The sequence below is a fragment of the Malaya genurostris genome, chromosome 3, assembly GCF_030247185.1.
Source record: "Malaya genurostris strain Urasoe2022 chromosome 3, Malgen_1.1, whole genome shotgun sequence".
NCBI lineage: Eukaryota > Metazoa > Arthropoda > Insecta > Diptera > Culicidae > Malaya > Malaya genurostris.
This window is the reverse complement of record NC_080572.1, coordinates 127,347,350-127,365,964: the sequence shown is the minus strand read 5'-3', so window position 1 is coordinate 127,365,964 and position 18,615 is coordinate 127,347,350. Positions and strand designations below refer to the sequence as shown.

The 18,615-nt window shown below is 38.7% G+C and overlaps 1 protein-coding gene across 1 annotated transcript in view; it reads right to left on the bottom strand.

Annotated features, from left to right (window-relative positions):
• Window positions 1–12,153: 12,153 nt before the first annotated feature.
• Window positions 12,154–18,615, bottom strand: part of LOC131435048 (transketolase-like protein 2) — a 32,904-nt gene continuing 26,442 nt past the window's right edge. Inside the window, exons 2-4 of the mRNA XM_058602525.1 lie at window positions 12,943–14,314; window positions 12,657–12,883; window positions 12,154–12,597 (exon numbers count right to left, since the gene is read on the bottom strand). Coding sequence (XP_058458508.1) covers window positions 12,420–12,597; window positions 12,657–12,883; window positions 12,943–14,314 — 1,777 coding nt within the window. The 3' untranslated portion in view covers window positions 12,154–12,419. The remainder of the gene's footprint in view (window positions 12,598–12,656; window positions 12,884–12,942; window positions 14,315–18,615) is intronic.

Below are 18,615 nucleotides of genomic sequence, written 5' to 3'. Positions count from 1 at the left end.
TCCTGTGGAGAGTCCCACACTCCGTGCGTAAATGCATTTCACCTTGTAAAAAATAAAAAAAAAAAAAAAAACAGACACAGACTTGCCGTCAGCTTCAAATTTGTTCAATGCAAAAAATGTTAACCTCGCATCCACACCAATAGCAACGAATGCAATTGTCAGTACAGATGCTTTTGGACAACCACCAATATGCGAGACCGATCTGGAACCCCTTGTTGCTACAACGGGAAGCACCACGATTGAGGAGAAGTTAGACGAGAATTCAAATGTCGTTATCAAGGACAGATCGTACCATACGATTACTCCTATAATTTCCCACGTGGACATTCAGCCATTACTGTCTCTATTGGAAGAAGCAAAGGCGACCTCTAGTGAAATAGTATTTCAGAAACTAGGAAAACATGCGGAGTCATACGATGAATGGCATAACAATAATATTGCGTTGCGGGAGGAGCAAGAGAAATCAAATCTCTGGAGGTGCAGCGAGAACAATATGAACTCGATCGACAGCGACGAGAAGATGAGCTTAAGTCACAGTGGCGAAATTTTCGAGAAGTACAAGAGATTCGAGAAGGACGACAGCAACAGCAGTTGATCGAAAAGTATAATGAGCTTCGACGTGTACGTGAATCAGAAGAAGGATTTAGAAAGCAATTGAATCAACTAATTCATCAGGGTCAACTGCAACAGATGAACGATGAGGGAGTTGATGCATTACCGATATTGGAAGAATTGCCGGAAACACTTCGCGAGAGCTGTACATTATCGAAGACACTTCCTCATCTGAATTCAAATAAGGTGACGTCTGATCAGCGGTCGTACTCGGAAGCTATTGTCTCAGGATTCAACGATGATTGGTGCAACAAAGAGATCGAGAAGCTTCATCATTGACGGAATGCGGAAACAGAATCGAATTTCAGTTCTGCATCACAAACGGTAAGTGTTGAAGTTTCCAATGCTCCTCCTATTACAATGCCAAATAAATGCAGTCCCTTATATAAAAATCAACCGGTTAGCCCTTCATTAATCGCTACCCCGATGGGAGGTCGTACGAACCATTCATACATTATACCCTGCCCTAATGTTGCCCCCCAACCTTCACCAGCTGGTGTTTGTAGCATATCACCCAAGCAGTGGTTGCCTTATTCCGCTGAGTCAATAAAATTTTTACCAGGAGTAACAGTTGGTCCATCATCACAACAGCTTGCTGCGAGGCATGTTGTTTCTAAAGAACTGCCTACGTTCACTGGAGATCCAGTCGATTGGCCTCTTTTCATTAGTAGCTATCAACATTCAACACAAGCCTGCGGGTTTTCAGATTCCGAGAACTTGTTACCGTTAAAATTTTTGTTGGTAATAAACTGATTCCGAAAGATTGCTTGGATTGATATGGCGGCCAGAAGAAGATGCTTTCTTTTTTTCTTTAACGTTTCGTGAAGAGACCCGGAAATTGAGAGAAGAAAAAATTGGGGGTCAAAGGTGCACGACATCCTGGAAGGAGCGACAAATATCATATCTTACTGTTTGTATCGGCAGTTTGATTGACTTAGCTCTGGTCGTCACAAGCCCCGACCTCATGCCTACACGGTGTCAAATGATGACTGGTGACTCCTGTTTTTAGCAGAATGAGGAGGTGCGGAGTATTAGCAAGCGGTGGGACAGAGTGCAACTGTTGATAAGGAACTAACATCTTACTATAGATGTCTCGATTATCAACCCACTTTGTGACTGTTGCTAATATTCTTAACGTGGGAAGTGTGCAACATGTAAACTTTTATTAACAAAATTATAAATTTTATATTATTAATAGTAACTATCCTATTGCCCTGAGCTTAGGATGATAAACTACAGGGCGCGTACCCTGCTTGGCGGATGAGGGTGGGAGTCAATTTACACTTCGTGTTGACCAAGTCGGATCATACCGAGATCGATCGTTCGCTTAAAACGGTAAAACGAATTTATTATATCATCTGTATTTATCACAGAGTTGACATGACTGATACTGCTTGAAATTGACAATGGGCCATTGGGTTGTTTCAGGCATTACTGATGCAATTGGGATGCTTATTCACCCCGGCTCTGTGTTCTGTTCGAGTCGGATTGTTTCGATCGGGTGTGAAGTTTTGCGTTCTGTAGCTCGATCGAGTTCAGGTTTTTACATTCGTTTGACGGGGTCCGACTCGATCGGGATGCAGAATGGGGGTGATTAATATATCACATTCGTCCGGAACAGGTGAATTAAATTCAAAAAGTGGACTTATTATTATCAGAGATGCCAGAAAAAAATTTCAAATATCTTCAGACAGCGTTGCAAAAGTCTGTATATCTGAAAACAAATCTGCTGTTAGCAAATATTGCAGAAATTTCTCTATGATGTATTACTAAACGAACTTAGAAAAAAGGTCGCGACAATTTCAAAAGTCTGTAAAATTTGCAGATTTACAGACATATCTGCGGTTCTGGCATCTCTGATCAGGAATAGGAGCGGATTGACATCTTATGAACCGTTGGGGAAGTTTCAAACCTTCCGATCCGGTTCGATATCGGTACTGATGTTATACAGGTTGCATTGACGGCGAAACTGATCAGGGCAGGTGTGAAGACATTTTAAGCAATCGTGCCATTGTGTACATACTGTGGCTTCCCTGGACAATCTGGTGTTGAATGCGCATCCTTACCTTGCATCATATGATCCAACAGACTTACTAACACCTGACTTTATTTTATCTTATTTCATTTCATGGTGGGGGCGCAATGAAACGAGAATGTTGAAATAAGGAACTGTCATCGAAGGCCTAAGAGCAAGGAAATTTTAGGAAGAAGAACCCTGGGGCGTCTCCAGAGAACGACGAAAAGATGGTAACTGAGTGATAACTTGACCTTTGTTAAGCTGAGGTAAGGTGGGGAGAGAGGGGTAAGTGCACTATTGTTTTTAATGTCACTTTATTATTATTACCATTATTATTATTATTGTTATTATTGTAATTATTATTATTGTTCCGTACGTTTTATTTTCAGCCACAAAGACAGTAGTTAGTAGTAGTTAGTAAACTTCTAAATGCTATATTTCCCTATTTATCTCCACTATCCCTAACCTAATGTATCTGAAACCAGTGGGACTCAGAGCAGCGCCTGCTGGTGGAGGAAGCCGGTGTGCTATACGGTCTAGTGCATATCAACGGTCAGGCTTTAGTAGGCTCACAGCCAGCTTGAAGTGAACCTCACTCAAGCAGATGGGCGGACACGGTCTGCCAGGTTGTGGGCTGATAAATTACAATTACAATTACAATTACGTTTCGTGAAGAGACCCGGAAATTGAGAGAAGAAAAAATCGTTCCAACCAAAAGAGAGTTATTACGAGTAGTGATGAGTCTCTATGACCCACTTGGCCTTATAGCGGCCTTTGTAATACACGGAAAAATCATCATGCAAGAGGTCTGGCGTTCTCGTACTGATTGGGATGAACGAATTCCAGAGAATTTGTTCCTGCGTTGGAAACAATGGTTGGTAATGCTCAAAATTATTGAGCGTATCAATATTCCTCGTTGCTACTTTCCAGGGTACAGTGACGACGGTTTTGATTCATTGGGGCTGCATGTGTTTGTTGATGCGAGATAACAAGCATACGCAGCAGTAGCAGTAGCAGTATCTCAGAATGGTTGATCGAACGAAAGTACGATGTGTTTTAGTTGCTTCAAAGACTAAAGTGGCTCCATTACAGGCTTTATCAATCCCGAAACTAGAACTGCAAGCAGCAGTACTCGATGCTCGATTGAGAAAAACCATTACCTCGAGTTCGATTATCGCCATTCCTGAGGCCATTTACGTTCGTCGGTATTGATTATTTTGGACCCTATTTTATAAAGATTGGACGTAGTGTTGTTAAACGGTGGGTTCCGTTGTTTACCTGCTTAACCATCAGAGCAATTCATCTCGAGGTGGCGAACAATTTGTCAACAGATTCATGTAAAAAAGCTTCGGAACGAACTTCGTCGGGGCGAGTAGAGAGCTACAAACAGAAGTAAAGAAAATGAATGGAGAGTTAGCTAGTACATTTACTGACCGTTGTACTCAATGGCGTTTTAATCCACCTGCGACATGGGGGGCTGTTGGGAGAGAATGGTACGGTCCGTTAAAATAGCGCTTCGTTCACTTCCAACGACCCGAAAACTGGACGAAGAGTCATTTGTCACGCTGCTCACAGAAGCTGAGTATATGATAAACTCCCGTCCATTGACCTTTGTACCTTTGAATACACTATCAGATGAAGCTCTAAGTCCGAATCATTTTTTAATGCTCAGTTCGAATGGGGTTCAAAAGTCGATTAAGTGTCCGGTTGATGAAGGGACTGCTATAAATGGGAGTTGGAATATGATTCAACACACTTTAGATAAATTTTGGCGACGGTGGATCCGCGAGTATCTAGCGACAATCACAAGGCGTACTAAATGGTTTAGTGACATTCGGGCGATTAAAGAATGTGAATTGGTTTGGATAGTAAACGAGAATATGAGAAATAAATGGATCCGAGGTCGTGTGATACGGACATTTCCAGGCAAGGATGGAACACCACGTCGGGCCGACGTGCAAACATCAGACGGAGTACTTCAGCGCCCTGTCGCAAAACTTGCGTTGATAGATGTTGGAGTGGAGGACGCCGAAACTTACATTCAGACGACACGAGGGGGAGGATGTTCAGTGTAAGTCGAGACTAAATACCACCCGTTAACGATCACGAAGTTGGTCTAAAAGCTTAGTGCTGACATGTAGTTGACATTGCGCGAGCGATTGTCAAATTTCTTTGGAAAGCTACGACCATTTGTAAAAACCGTCAAAGTGATAGGAAGTAAAATTTCAGTAAAACTAAAATTAATATATATTCTTATATAAAAAAATTATTTGTAGCACTGATTTGAAAATTTAAATTGTTCATTGAATTCTGTTCGAAAAATTGAATTGGAAACTAAATTGTGAGTAAATTAAATGATAAAAATTAAAACTATATTAACAATAAAATTATTCACAGCTTTAGCTGAATACTCTAAAATACGGGTGTTCTACTACGAGAATTCCGAAATCATCACGAACAAATAGCGAGAGAATCTCTAAAAGTTTTCTAAAGAACTATTACGATTTCTTGCTCGCAAATCGAAGGTAAAAATCTTCAGTTTAGTGCAAATCTAGAACAGTTTGATTAGGTTTGTGCACTTTTCGCTGTGTGAAATTCACAGTAATTGAGATCAAGTGAAGCCTTTTTTGTTTTTGCGAAAAATGTGCTTGCATAATTCATACAATTGATCAACTAATTGATATTCGGGAATGTTAAGGAACATGTTGTTTTCGTATTCACGACATCCAGTTATGTCTCTGACATTACCCACCCGCCTTTTTTTCAATGTGTTCGAACGGTTGATTCGCAACATTAAACTGACGAATCGAGACCACGGCATTTCGTCTATTCGTCCGTAAACGAGAATGGGACTTTTCGTTCATACGAATGATGTTCGAATACACACATCGTTTAAAGCTAAACTGGCATACATTCTAGCGTTTCGCACTTAGATTCAAATGAAAGGTCTTGTGGTCCCATACGAAATTCCTGAATATTATTTGGATCCGACTTCCGGTTCCGGAGTTATGAGGTAAAATGTGCAAAAAAATGAAAATATGTGTTCTAACTTTTCTCATAGATGGCGCAACCGATTTTCACAAACTTAGTTTCAAATGAAAGGTGCTGTAGTCCCATACGTAATTCCTGAATTGCATCCGGATCCGACTTCCGGGTCCAGAAATATGGGGTAAAGTGTGTTAAAAATTTTATACCATCACTGAAAAGGGCGAAAAACCGTAAAAAATTTCTAAATCGACCGCAAATTTTCTCCAATTGATGGTTTTTATCAAGAGACGGTCAAACAAAACGATTTCAGGTATTCTTTCAAGAATCGAAGAAAATTATTTTGAAGAATACCACAATATTATATATGATAGTATGATTGATATGAGAAAAGCATCATAACACCACTAGGTGGAATAAAACAGGTTTTTTTTGTTAATCCGAACGTATAATTTAGATTTGTCTCAAATTTCAAATGAGGTGCGCTAGTAAGAAGGTTTTGATAATACGCTGTTTTATAAGCCTTTTTCATGGAATCGACCTTTTTGGAGATAAGTGATAGCATTTGATTGAGATGCTGATCATGGGGGCTTGTCTGACCACGATTGAGAATGAGATAATTCATAAATCGAAGGTCATCCATTAGCACGGGTACCTTTCACGGTGACTGTTTTAGTTATTATTCTTGTATATTGTTCGAGTAGGGAGTTATATACGAACACTATAGATTGAAGAACTATTTCAGCATCCTCAATTACAGCAATATTATTAAAATTGAGAAATCGTGATTCAACTGACGATAGTTCATAAATTTTTCGGTTACGTCACTAGTATTTTGAATGTTGTTAAGATCTGAGAGTGGTCACTTGACTCATTCAGTATTGTATCGTTACGAATCCAATCAACGTCGTCAAGTTCACATAAAATATGGTCAAGTATATGGTTGTTAATGGACTTTGGCATCGTCGCTTTGGACATATTCGTATGAATAGCATATACGCCATGGGACAAAAAAATAGTAACAGGATTGAATCCTATAACTCCAGATATTCTAGGAATTTGTGAATCATGTGTAATGGGAACGCAAAGTCGTGTTCCTTTCTTTCGACAAGAAAAAAGGGATGATTGCACTGATTTTACCATCACATACTTGATTATTTCAAAGGGGAGCGAGTCATTTCGCCGAATGGTTCATTTCGCCGAAAGGGTTATTTCGCCAAAAGGGTCATTTCGCCGAAAGGGGCATTTCGCCGAAAGTGTCATTTCGCCAAAACGGTAATTTCGTTAACATCACATAATGAATTAGAAAACTGCAAATTCTGTTTTTTTTTTTGCATTGACTGAGCGGAAACACATATTGGAGAAGCCAAATTAATGAAAAACTAACAGAAAAGATGATTTATTGGAAAAAGATACGCTCAGAGACAGGACTCGAACCTGCGTTCTTATGCATTCCTTGCATACGCGCTACCATTTCGCCACTCTGAATCTTGTTTTAGTCATTCTAAAACGCCAGTCGCCTGGTTATTCATCAAATTATCTATTTGTTTTTATGTTTCCTGGATAAATGATGTTGGACGGCCATTTAACCGAAGCCAAGATGGCTCGGCGGCACTAAACCACCGAGGCGACACCAGCTGAGTTGGCCGCCGACCCGGAAGCGGCGGCCCCTTGTATACAAATCTGTAACCACCTCGTTTACCCGGTCCGAACGAAAAGTATATTTTTTTCATTTGCACTCAGTTATTGGGAAATTCCGCCTGGTAGATACTCTAATAAAGTCAACAAGAAGATTATGATTATGAAATAAAAATACATTAAAAAGGAAAATAAAAAGACCATTTAATTCTTTCTGGATTATTTCAGAAGTACAAATAGAGTTCAACAATATGGGAGTAAACATTATCATTTTAATTTGTCTTTACTTCAAATCAATGCCAATCATAATAAGAAGACTATTGAAGAATTCGGCAAAATGACCCTGATCCGTTGAAAGGACGAAGTTTACGACCGGCTAAAGCAGTGTCATGCGATGATGATAGCTAGTTTCGATGTGCCTTGATATGGATAGCATATGGATAGATAGCATATGGATTACTGAACAATCAGTAAAATGTCGTGTTGCCGATCTAGTTCGGTATTTCATTATGCCGAGCTCGAGAATCTGTTTTAAGTGTGAGTATAGTCGCACTAAGGGGCTGTCCATAAAAGACGTCACGCTTTTTTGACGATGGGGAGTCAAACCATCCCCCCTTTGTCACAAATTGTCACAGAAGCAAAGACCCTCCCCCCTATGTCACATGTCACGAATAAATTGTCATGTCACGAAATTCAAAATAAATAAAATTCATCTCAATTCATTCTCAATATGTATGATAAACCATACAAATATGAGGGAAAAATCGATTTATTACATGCTGTCATTAGATTAAAAAATATCCTACAAAATCATCGGAATTATTTCATTAATATCAATTATATAAATTAACAAAAGTATTTGGTTGGAATTGATGAAACATTGAAATCATCTGTTTATTCCTCCTAGGGGTACACAGATATATTATTGTTTTAGGTAAACAATAATATCTCTTCAGTGTGGCATACAGGGCTGAGAAAATAAAGACCAAAACCTCATCAAAACGAGATCACTGCCGGAGAATCTTTTCATGATCAGTTGATCAGTGAATTTTAAATCACATCGATCAATATAGGTACTGACCTTCCGTCACACAATGGGTAGTGATTTTGAACTAAAATGATTCTTGATTTATGTAAGTTCAATCATTGGATGATTCGATAAGCTTTTATGTTGGTGGAGGAAAATCACATGTGATCGGGATATTGATCATGTCGTTTGGACATGCGTGGAGTATCGTGATGTCAGATCTCAACTAATAAATTCTTTGCGTACTCAAGGTAAACTATCCAATATCCCAGTTCGAGACATTCTTGCTTGTCGTGACCTTTCATACATGAAACTTATTTATCATTTCATAAAGAAAACTGGAGTTTCAATTTAATAAAGGCCCCTTTTAAGACTTAGTTCTGATCCCAGCTGCGTCCATGAGTTCAACCTTTAGCTAAATTAGAATAAAAATTATGTAATGATACAAACAAACTCGAAACAGTTTATGAAATTATCAACAAAATGTCTGAAAATAACAGCTTATTTTATAATTTATAGAAGTTAATCGTTTGGTTCAAATAATATTTCCGAGTAGATTTCATAATTAATGACGAGTTACCTAAGATGATATTTAAGCTATAAGAGAATATGTTTTAATAAATTCAAAACGTTGTGACTATGTTAGAATTAAATTAGGATAAGAATATTATGTAAAAGTGATGCTACGGCGAAGAAAAACTTATGTAAACTGCCTTAAGAAATAAACGTATTTATGGAAAAAAAAAAAAAAATCACGTGATTAAGATAAGACATGACATGATCTACGTCTGAAATCGTTGATCTCCCGCCCTTTTTCAGATGGTGTACAATTGAATAAACTGCATCAGAATCAGATAAGAGAAATTCTTATGATATACTATTATGAATGCTAGAAAATCAAATTCCTTATAGTTTCCTTATATTACATTTTGGTGGGGAAAGGGTTCCAATCAGCTTTTTACAGCCCTGTCCAAAATGTATTGCCCTCCCCGTTAATTTGTATCAGGCCGAATTAGCGCATGCGCGCCATATAAACGCCTCTTTCAATATGAGGAAATTACATTGTTACCCAGCAGTTTCTATTATTTCTTCATGTTGGTTTTCTTACCTTTGTTCATAGTTTGTATTCTGTTTTACCTTAATTCCAGTGTTCTATTCAGCTGTGATTCGTGTCTTTTGTTGTCATTTTTCACTCCGTTTTTTTGCTGGCATGTTATGTTGCTTCCTTAAATGTAAAAGTTAGTTGTATGCAATGGTGTTTATATTCTTACCAATATTCCTTTCTAATTCTTTCAGCATTTTCGTATTTCTTGTTCCTCATCCAGTCATCCGTTTCCAAAAAAAAAAAAAAATTTTTGTATTATTGATCTTTGTATAGCAGCTCATCATGGTTTGACGGATAAGAACTGAGGACATGCGTTTTTATTTGAATGATAATAACACTTGGGTTTAATAGTATTGCTACAGCATGTTCACATTTCGTTATCTTCGGTTGATTCTTGACAGTATATTACCATCCGCTCAGGCACTTTTGAACATCTGGTACACTGACTCGCAATCGAAATGTGTCACAACCAATTTGATACAACACACCCGAGGGAACGGTATAATGTATGTTGTACACACAAAAACACATACATACACACAGGCACATACGCATACACACATGCATACATACCTACATGTATTCCACAAGCAAGCATCACAACATTGAGTTACTATTTCTATTCTAATAGATTCTAACTAAAATTTGTGTGCCAATAGTCATCTCATTAGTAGAGTCACCATGTTATTTTACCGATTACTCGACTTTCAATAAATTTATTGAGATAAAATCGAATACAAAATCTTTGCCTCGTCTGTAAGAAGCAATGGCACATAAAAGTAGTTCAGAAATGATTCAATACTGCTGTTTTAACGAACAAAAAAAAAATGCTCCAAATTTCATGTTATTCTTGAAATTAATCTATCAAACAGAGATAACAGATCTCACTCTAACTAATGGTTTTCGTACATGAAATGACTAATGGATTTGAGATGAATGGGGGTACCGTTACCCAATTTCTATCTCTTCTATTGGTCGATCGTTAGTCCTGAGCTGAAACGGTGGCCTTTATTACCGTTCTTGCATGCACTCACTCTTACATTTCATTCACACATCATCTCACCCATCAGGTCCCAAACGCTACATCCTCACAATATAAACTGGATGAACATCGTTTGACAGCTATCAGTGGTTTGCTCATTGGTTCGGTCATTATTATTTTATTATATTCTACAATATTCTATTTCATTCCACAGTATTCCATGGTACACAAACCACCAATAAACGTCAAAGATGGATTCGATTTACCGTTCATTTATTGTCATCGTGTGAAACCCAATTGGGATACGTTTACTCTACTTAATTTTCACTTCACACTGGTAATAAGGGCCGGTAGTATGAAAATAAAACATAAAAAAGAGCTCAGTTAAGCCCTACCGGCCTCTCCAACCCCGGATGTTGGAGCGTAATGCAATCAACATCTTATTCAAGTCGTTCCATATATTATTCATTTAATTCAATTATGAAACTAAAAACTGTAACGCATATCTTTATCAAATTGTAACGCTAATTGATTGTATGTGATGATGTTTGCAATACCGTCAAGCCCACCAACCAAAGGGAGGGTGAATGCTAGAAAATCAAATTATTGACAAAATTGTCAGTGCATAACTTAAGTTAAACCGTTTGAAGGCATCTTTTTCTTTTTTACTCATATTGGGAAAAATTTATTAATTTCGCTAATTTACTCGCTCCTCCGTGCACTTTTGCTGATCACAACAGAAATAATTTCCTGCATCATTCATTTCCGAATTTACAAGAAGAAGCTTTTACATCAACAAATGCACGTTTTCCTATAGAATGTAAACGTTTATTGTGGAGATTTTTTCAGGAAATAGGGCAAAGCAATAATATAATTATGTATTTCAAAAATGCGCTCATTGAAAATATTGGACGTCACATTCCGAAAACCTCCCCCCGTTCCCCCTGTCAGAAAAGGTCACGTTTTATGAAACACCCCACTCCCCCTTGCGGCGTGACGTCTTTTATGGACAGCCCTTAGGAAATACATAGTCGGTTGAAAAACACCATACGACGATGTTCTTTCTACATAAATTATGTTTATATGAACAATATGTATAGTGCGTTCAAACTTGACAATCTCTATCCAACTATATGTTTATTCATGGTAACATTATTATATTCTGAAGAAGAACTTACTCACATGGTTGTCTTATCTATATCACTTCTTAACTTTGTGGTGACCGAAAGTTCATTATGCCGTCGAATTTGTTGGGATGGGATTTGGTATAGGGAAACCGACACAGTTTCCTCATACTAAATGCTATATAAACTTTAAACCTTGGGCCATAATCCTCTATTATAATATGAGCTCAACCGAGAGATTCAGAAATTCCGTCTAACCAGCGAATCTTACGTGTGAAAATGCCTTCAGCCGGCTTGGCAACAATTGCGACGAGAAAGATTTAAAAAAATGGTGCAATCATAAAATCGAAAGCAACACATTGATGAAGAATTTATTTTCCACAAAATTAAAAAATATCACAGGTGAATGTTTTAACTCATTTACTAAATGATGAACGTATTTAATTCTCAGCATATCCGTCACATTAAACTGTCTGAGTACAATGAATAAAGTGATAAAAGAAATTTGTTTCTATGTTACTCCAAACTATTGCAGGACAGTGTATGTGATGGTGATCTCGTACATCTAATACTTAAAATTGCTTGGAATCGGAAGAGCGTGAATTTACACCAGCAAGGTAAGATAAGTATATTTTCTTTCGAAAAATATAGAATAACTATATGAACGATTGCATATTGAAAAAACATATATTGCATATTCCGATGATATAATGGAGATGGAATCTAAAAGTAAAAGTACCAATGCTGCATACAACAATGAAATAACTTTGAACTTGTGAATTATATTCAAACCTGATAATAATGTAATATCAAAATATATGGGTAGTATAAAAACGTACAATAAGGAATGATGTTTAAAAGACGAAGCTTTAAGCTTGTTTCAAAAGAAAAATAAATTGCATATAAAATCAGACATTTCCTGTACATGCTTACAACTTAAGAATTTCATTCACAGCAACCACAATGCAGCGAGCCGAAATTCCATACATATCAATTAGAACCGTCGGTGGACCAGAGCGCGGAATTTGTTCAACGCCCAAATGCTTGACTACCACATTGCGCTGCTCAGCCACAGCCGATAAAACAGCTTCCCCTAGACCGCCTTGCCTAAAAAAGTAAAGTATTATTATGATTTAGAATAATGGTTATTTGGTTTGATAATATACTTATAATGATCCTCTACAACGATGATGCGACCGCCACATTGCAAAGCGTTTTGTAAGATGGATTCTTTATCCAAAGGTTTTACCGTAAACGGATCTAGGACACGAGCATGAACACCAGATTTCTCTAATTCAGTAGCTGCGTTAAGAGCTTCGTACAGTGTGATGCCTGCTCCAATCAGTAATACAGCGTCTTCAGCCGATTGCTTGACAATTTTAGCCTTGCCGATCTTTATAGATAACAATATAAGAACTATGATTTTCATTTTAAGTAATGATTAATATCTACCTGGAAGGGCTCATTGTTGTTATAAATAACAGCGGTATTTGGTCTCGAAGTACGAATGAAACAAACACCCTTAGTATTAGCAGCCAGCTCAACAGAACGCTCGGTACTAACTGCATCCGATGGGTAAAAGACGGTGCTCCCAGGAATGGCTCTGAATAATGCAATGTCTTCCAATCCCATTTGGCTGGGGCCATCTTCACCGATACTAACACCACAATGTGATCCCACAAAGTTTACATTGGTCTGTGAGATAGCACCCATACGGATCTGATCAAAAGCGCGAGTGAAGAAAGTTGCAAAAGTAGATACAAACGCCACTGTGCGATCGCGACAGGCAGCTCCAATAGCTACTCCAACGAGATTCTGTTCCGCTATGAAACACTCAATGAAACGTTCGGGGAACGCTTTACGCAACTTATCAGAGTACGTTGAATTTTTTGTATCACCATCCAAAGCAATAACGCGATCATTGTTCATTGCAATCTTGGCTAGTGCGGTTCCGTAAGCTAACCTTGTAGCGACAGATTCACCAAGCTTATACGCTGGAGGTGTTGCAAGCTGAATGTTTTTAATGCTAATTTTTTTAGCACTATCTTTCTGTGGTGAAGGAGGAACTATCGGTGTTTGACCAGTATTGCGAATCAAAGACTGCAAATGCTCAATTACAGAAGCTGCATTCTCCCCCAGTGGTTTTCCATGCCAGTTCTCTAAATCTTCAATATTCGGGAAATGTTTACCCTTAAACGTTTTTGCAATGATTGCAGTTGGACGATCCTTGGTTACAGTAGCTTCGAAAAATGCCTTGCAAAGCTCCTCCACATCATGTCCATCGACAACAATTGCATTAAAACCGAAAGCATCTAAACGTTTGCGATAGACCTCCATACGATGCTGCAATGATGTTGGTTCAGACTGTCCCAATCGATTGACGTCGAAAATGACGCACAAATTATCTAATCTGTAGTGTCCAGCAAAATGTAATGATTCCCAGATTGAGCCTTCAGCTGATTCACCATCTCCTACTAACACATAGGTTCTGTAGTCGGCCTTGTCAATGATCTTTCCAACGTACGCCATTCCGCAACCAACCGCAACACCCTGGCCGAGGGAGCCGGTTCCAACATCTACGAAGTTCAATCTCGGTGTTGGATGACCTTCTAAATCGGAATCAATTTTGCGTAGATTTAACAATTCGCTAGTCGGAAACAAACCAGCCTCTGCCCAAGCGGCATACAGAATAGGTGCTGCGTGTCCCTTGGACAGAATAAATCGATCTGAAGAAGGGTCACGTGGAGCTGAAATTTTATACCGCATTGTATTGAAGAACAATACCGAGACGATTTCTGCAATAGACGCACATGACGTCGGATGACTGAAAATAAAAAGTATGATAGTTATCATATATTTATTATGATATGAATACATTTTGAAGTATGTATTTATGATATATTTATTATGTATGTAGAATGTAGAATCTCATTTCATAAAAAAGGATGGGTAATGACGAAAACATGACCAGGCTGCTGATGTAAAAGTGATAATTGAAACACGACAAGAGGTGTAATTTGATATTTGAGCAAGGCAATTTTTCTATTAATTCTGAAACTTACACAAAATAAACAAAAGTTATGTTTTAATCCTCCTAGTGGTGTAATGACTCTCTTCCATTTCAAAGTTTTCTGATCACTGTTTCGGTATTTCCTAAACTGAGGACTAATGGCGTTTTCGTTTTTAATTTGCACTACACCGGTGCAGTGCTACACTGAGGCATGAATAAACGAACAAACAATAAAACAGAGCTATACCAAACTTTTGATGAGTGCTACACCAGTGGTATCGGTGCAGAAAAAGTGTAGCACTGGTGTGGTGCAATTGGCAAAAACGAACGGTTTCAGTACAACCTTACCTACACCGGTGTAGTTCAATTTAAAAACGAAAACGACATAAGCCTCCGACAAATTTGGGCTCATTTTAGTTACCAATTCATTTAGATTGATTCGGGTAATTCACGAAAGCATGCTTCACATCATAAGACCTTTCATATGAACCTAAGCAAAGTCCTGGCATTACATTCCTTTTTGTGAAATTTGGCCTTTCTGTTTCAACAGACTTCGCAGCCGATTCTTAGTGTACAGAATCATTGCATGGCTAGTACTATGGATCCTATTGACACTAAGAATCCTTCCAGGTCGGGGCTCGAACATACAACAACTGGCTTGTAAGACCAGCGTCCTATGCATTGAACCGCCAACCCGGGACAAATATGAACCTAAGTTTGTGGAAATAAGCAGACCCTGTCAGCTTGGAGCGAAATTAATCTTCAGTTCAGCAACGCCATCGCACGGCATCACATTCAACATATCATGTCAATTGCATGGGTGCGCAGTGCTACTATTTTGACACGCACGAATTTGACATTTCTCTCCCCTACTTCTATGTACAAGATTCGATGCGGACTCGCCTGAGGGCGCCATGTTCGCAAAAAAAGGATGTTGCCAATGATTTGTTCGGGAAATGTAAGAGCTGGATATCTTGTTAATATGATGTCTTTGAAATAAGTCAAGTCATCGCTGAGAATAACGCGTGAATTCTATTTTAGAGTTTGTGACCACTATTTCCGGTGCTTCCGGAACCGGGAGCCGGTATAGCCGAAGAAATAATAATATGCGAAGGGCAAACAAAAGATCTGAAAATAATCGAATCACAAGCGTTCAAAATTATGGTAACAAGAGAAACTCTGAGCCTACTCTGTTAGTACAGGATTGTTTGCAAGCCCATCCGCATAGGCATGGCTGCCAGACGACTGACTAAATGCTGCCAGCGGGCAAAATATGGTTGGCAGCCGTTCCCGCACGGCCTTCTGGCTACCTGGGCAGCCATGGGCACCAGACGGCTACCAAAATTGTTTCAGTGACGGCTGTCAAATCCAATTTGGCCAAACATATCTTAGTTAGCCGAGCGTTTTCAGCTTGTCACCTTCGCTGAAAATGTCTGGCAGCCAAGCCAATGCGGGTTCTGGAGACCGACTGCCTCACCGCTGTCAGTGACCTCAAACCAAAGATAAACTCAAGATTACGTCGCAAAAATACCATGGTTACAAAACCAAAAGAAAATAAACAAAAGTTTGCAAGTTTTGCGTAAAAATTTTTTGGATCTGATTGCTTCTAAAGCAGATTAAACCGTCTTAAACGAAGTCAATATTAGGCTAGTTAAATATAATAAATTACTTCTACATTCAAATACAAAGAACCGTAGAAAGTGTTGTGAGATTGTTCGATATTATGGATATTTGAAAACGATTTGTTACTAATATGAAAACAAACATCAACATAGTAACGACGCATAGAGCAACTGGGCGTTTGTTGTTTCGGTTCAACTAATCATTGAACTACGACTGACGGTGAACCGATTTCATCGAGGGATCATATTTAAATCAGGGCTTGTATTGTGAATCCTCAAACGAACGAAGCAACAAAAAACGTCTGCTGTGAACACTTTGCTTGACATAGCTGAAAGAGAGACCTATATTAGAGAGAAACTGGATGCGTGAGAGTATATGCTACTGAGCAGACCAATTCCCCTTGCCAAGTAAATTGTCTGTGCTCTCAGTCTCAGTTAACACATGAACTAAGCAATCCATGACAATGTAATGAAATGAAGGGTTCGCTCTCGCTAGTATTGTACGAGAAAGAAGACCTTGCTTCACGGCGTGCTACAAGACGCAAAGCAAAGTCATATAGGCAATGTTTACTGTTTATTTTTAAAGTGTAGGTTTACAGAAATCATTTTTAACATAATGTTCGCATTCCAAGACCAAATTTGATCACATTTCAAACATACTTTAAACATTTTATAGCAGAAATTTTGCATTTGAGCCCATTTTCAAAACGATCAATTTGTTTCTTGGCAGTTTACACTGTGTATATATCCTAGAAACACTAAAAGCAATGTTCTTTAAATTAATATTCATCGGAACTAAAAGTTATGAATCTAGTTTCCTCATATGCATCTACAATATGAGAACCATTCATCAAATGCTAACCTCATGAAGCATAGATCTCAGCAAGCGGGCATATTCATGAACTAATGAACGAACGAAGCAGCTCTCCTTGCTTGGGTTGCGCTGTGAATTCTACCTGACATACGAATGTGTGTGAATAGCACAGATGTTGAAACCCTTTTGTTCATATTCGTCGCTTCAATTTGCAAGCCCTAATTTAAATGGTGTATGAAAAATCATAGACTATTCCATCTTGATTTTATCTTTGCTCAAACGATACAACCTTATCCACAAGGATTTTTCCACATCGAAATTTTTGACATTTTCAGCGGAGGTGAAAAGATGAAAACGCTCGGCTAACTAAGATACAGGCGACTATGTTTTGCCAAATTGAATTTGACAGCCGTTACTGAATCAATTTTGGTAGCCGTCTGGTGCATACGGCTGCCCAGCCAGCCAAAAGGCCGTACGGGCAAAGATGAACTCAAGATAGAGTAGTCTGCGATTTCTCATGTATCATTTGTAGAGGACCCCTCGATGAGCTCGGTTCACTATCAGTTTCAGTTTTTTGAAGCAAAACAACAAGCGTCTGATCGCTACATGCGTCGTGACTATGACAATGCTTATCTATGTTTGAAGTGTCAATAAAATTACATTATTATTGAATCTACTGGCTCACGATTATTGACCAAACATTTTTCAATGGATCGTATGGGACATTGTAATGTTGAGTTTATCTTTGGTGCGGGCTTCGTTTACCAATGTGATATAAACAGGTGATGCAGACCACATAGCTTGCTTGCGTTGGTAACCAATTTTTTTAAATAGTTCGGTAGATGGCATTCTCGAAAAATAAACATGCTTTGATTCAATGCCAACTAATCCAAACGGTGTGACGAAAGCAATCACGTGGTTTTTAGTTTTACTTGGCTTGTTGAAGCAAAGTTAATTTCACTAACACGAAAGAGTTTCTACATCATGTTTCTACCACATTGACCGTTTACCGGTGAACCAAAATCATATGAAAAACTGAAACTGACTCACGGTAGCTTCCTCAAAGAAACACTTTTTACGAAAATGTGTTAGATTTGCGCTTAGCAGAGGAAATGAAAGCAAGCCCGATATAAAAACCAGGTTCGAAACTGCCTCGAATTTTAGTTCGCTAACGTTGAAACTAGTGAACATAAGCATCCCAACATAGAAATAAAAGCAGCTGGTTGGTAAACGACTGGACAATGCGCAATTCAGGCCCCAATGTGGTTCTTAGCCTCTTGTCCAGTAACTCCTATCCCTACCTCCCCACGGGTACGAATAACCATAGAAAAGATCGGGTAACCAACCCCGGTGGGACCTTGGTCGTAAGCTGACAGGGAAGAGGGGGCTTGCTTTCTCTTTACAGAAAGCGGGTAGACTCGAACGTCTGTTCCCCATGTTGGAGCGGCTCGAAACAGCGTCTGTTCTTCATGTTAGGAGCGGCTGATTACCGTCCTTGTGTCAGTGTGTGATAGGATGTGCGTATTGAAGATCAAGGGTCGTTTCTTCAATTATAGCATCATCAACGAAGCATTTTACGCGCAGCTGGAACGAATCTACGACAGCTGTCCACAGCGGAATGTAAAATTTGTCATCGGCGACATGAATGCTCAGGTAGACCGGGAGGCAATGTAAAGGCC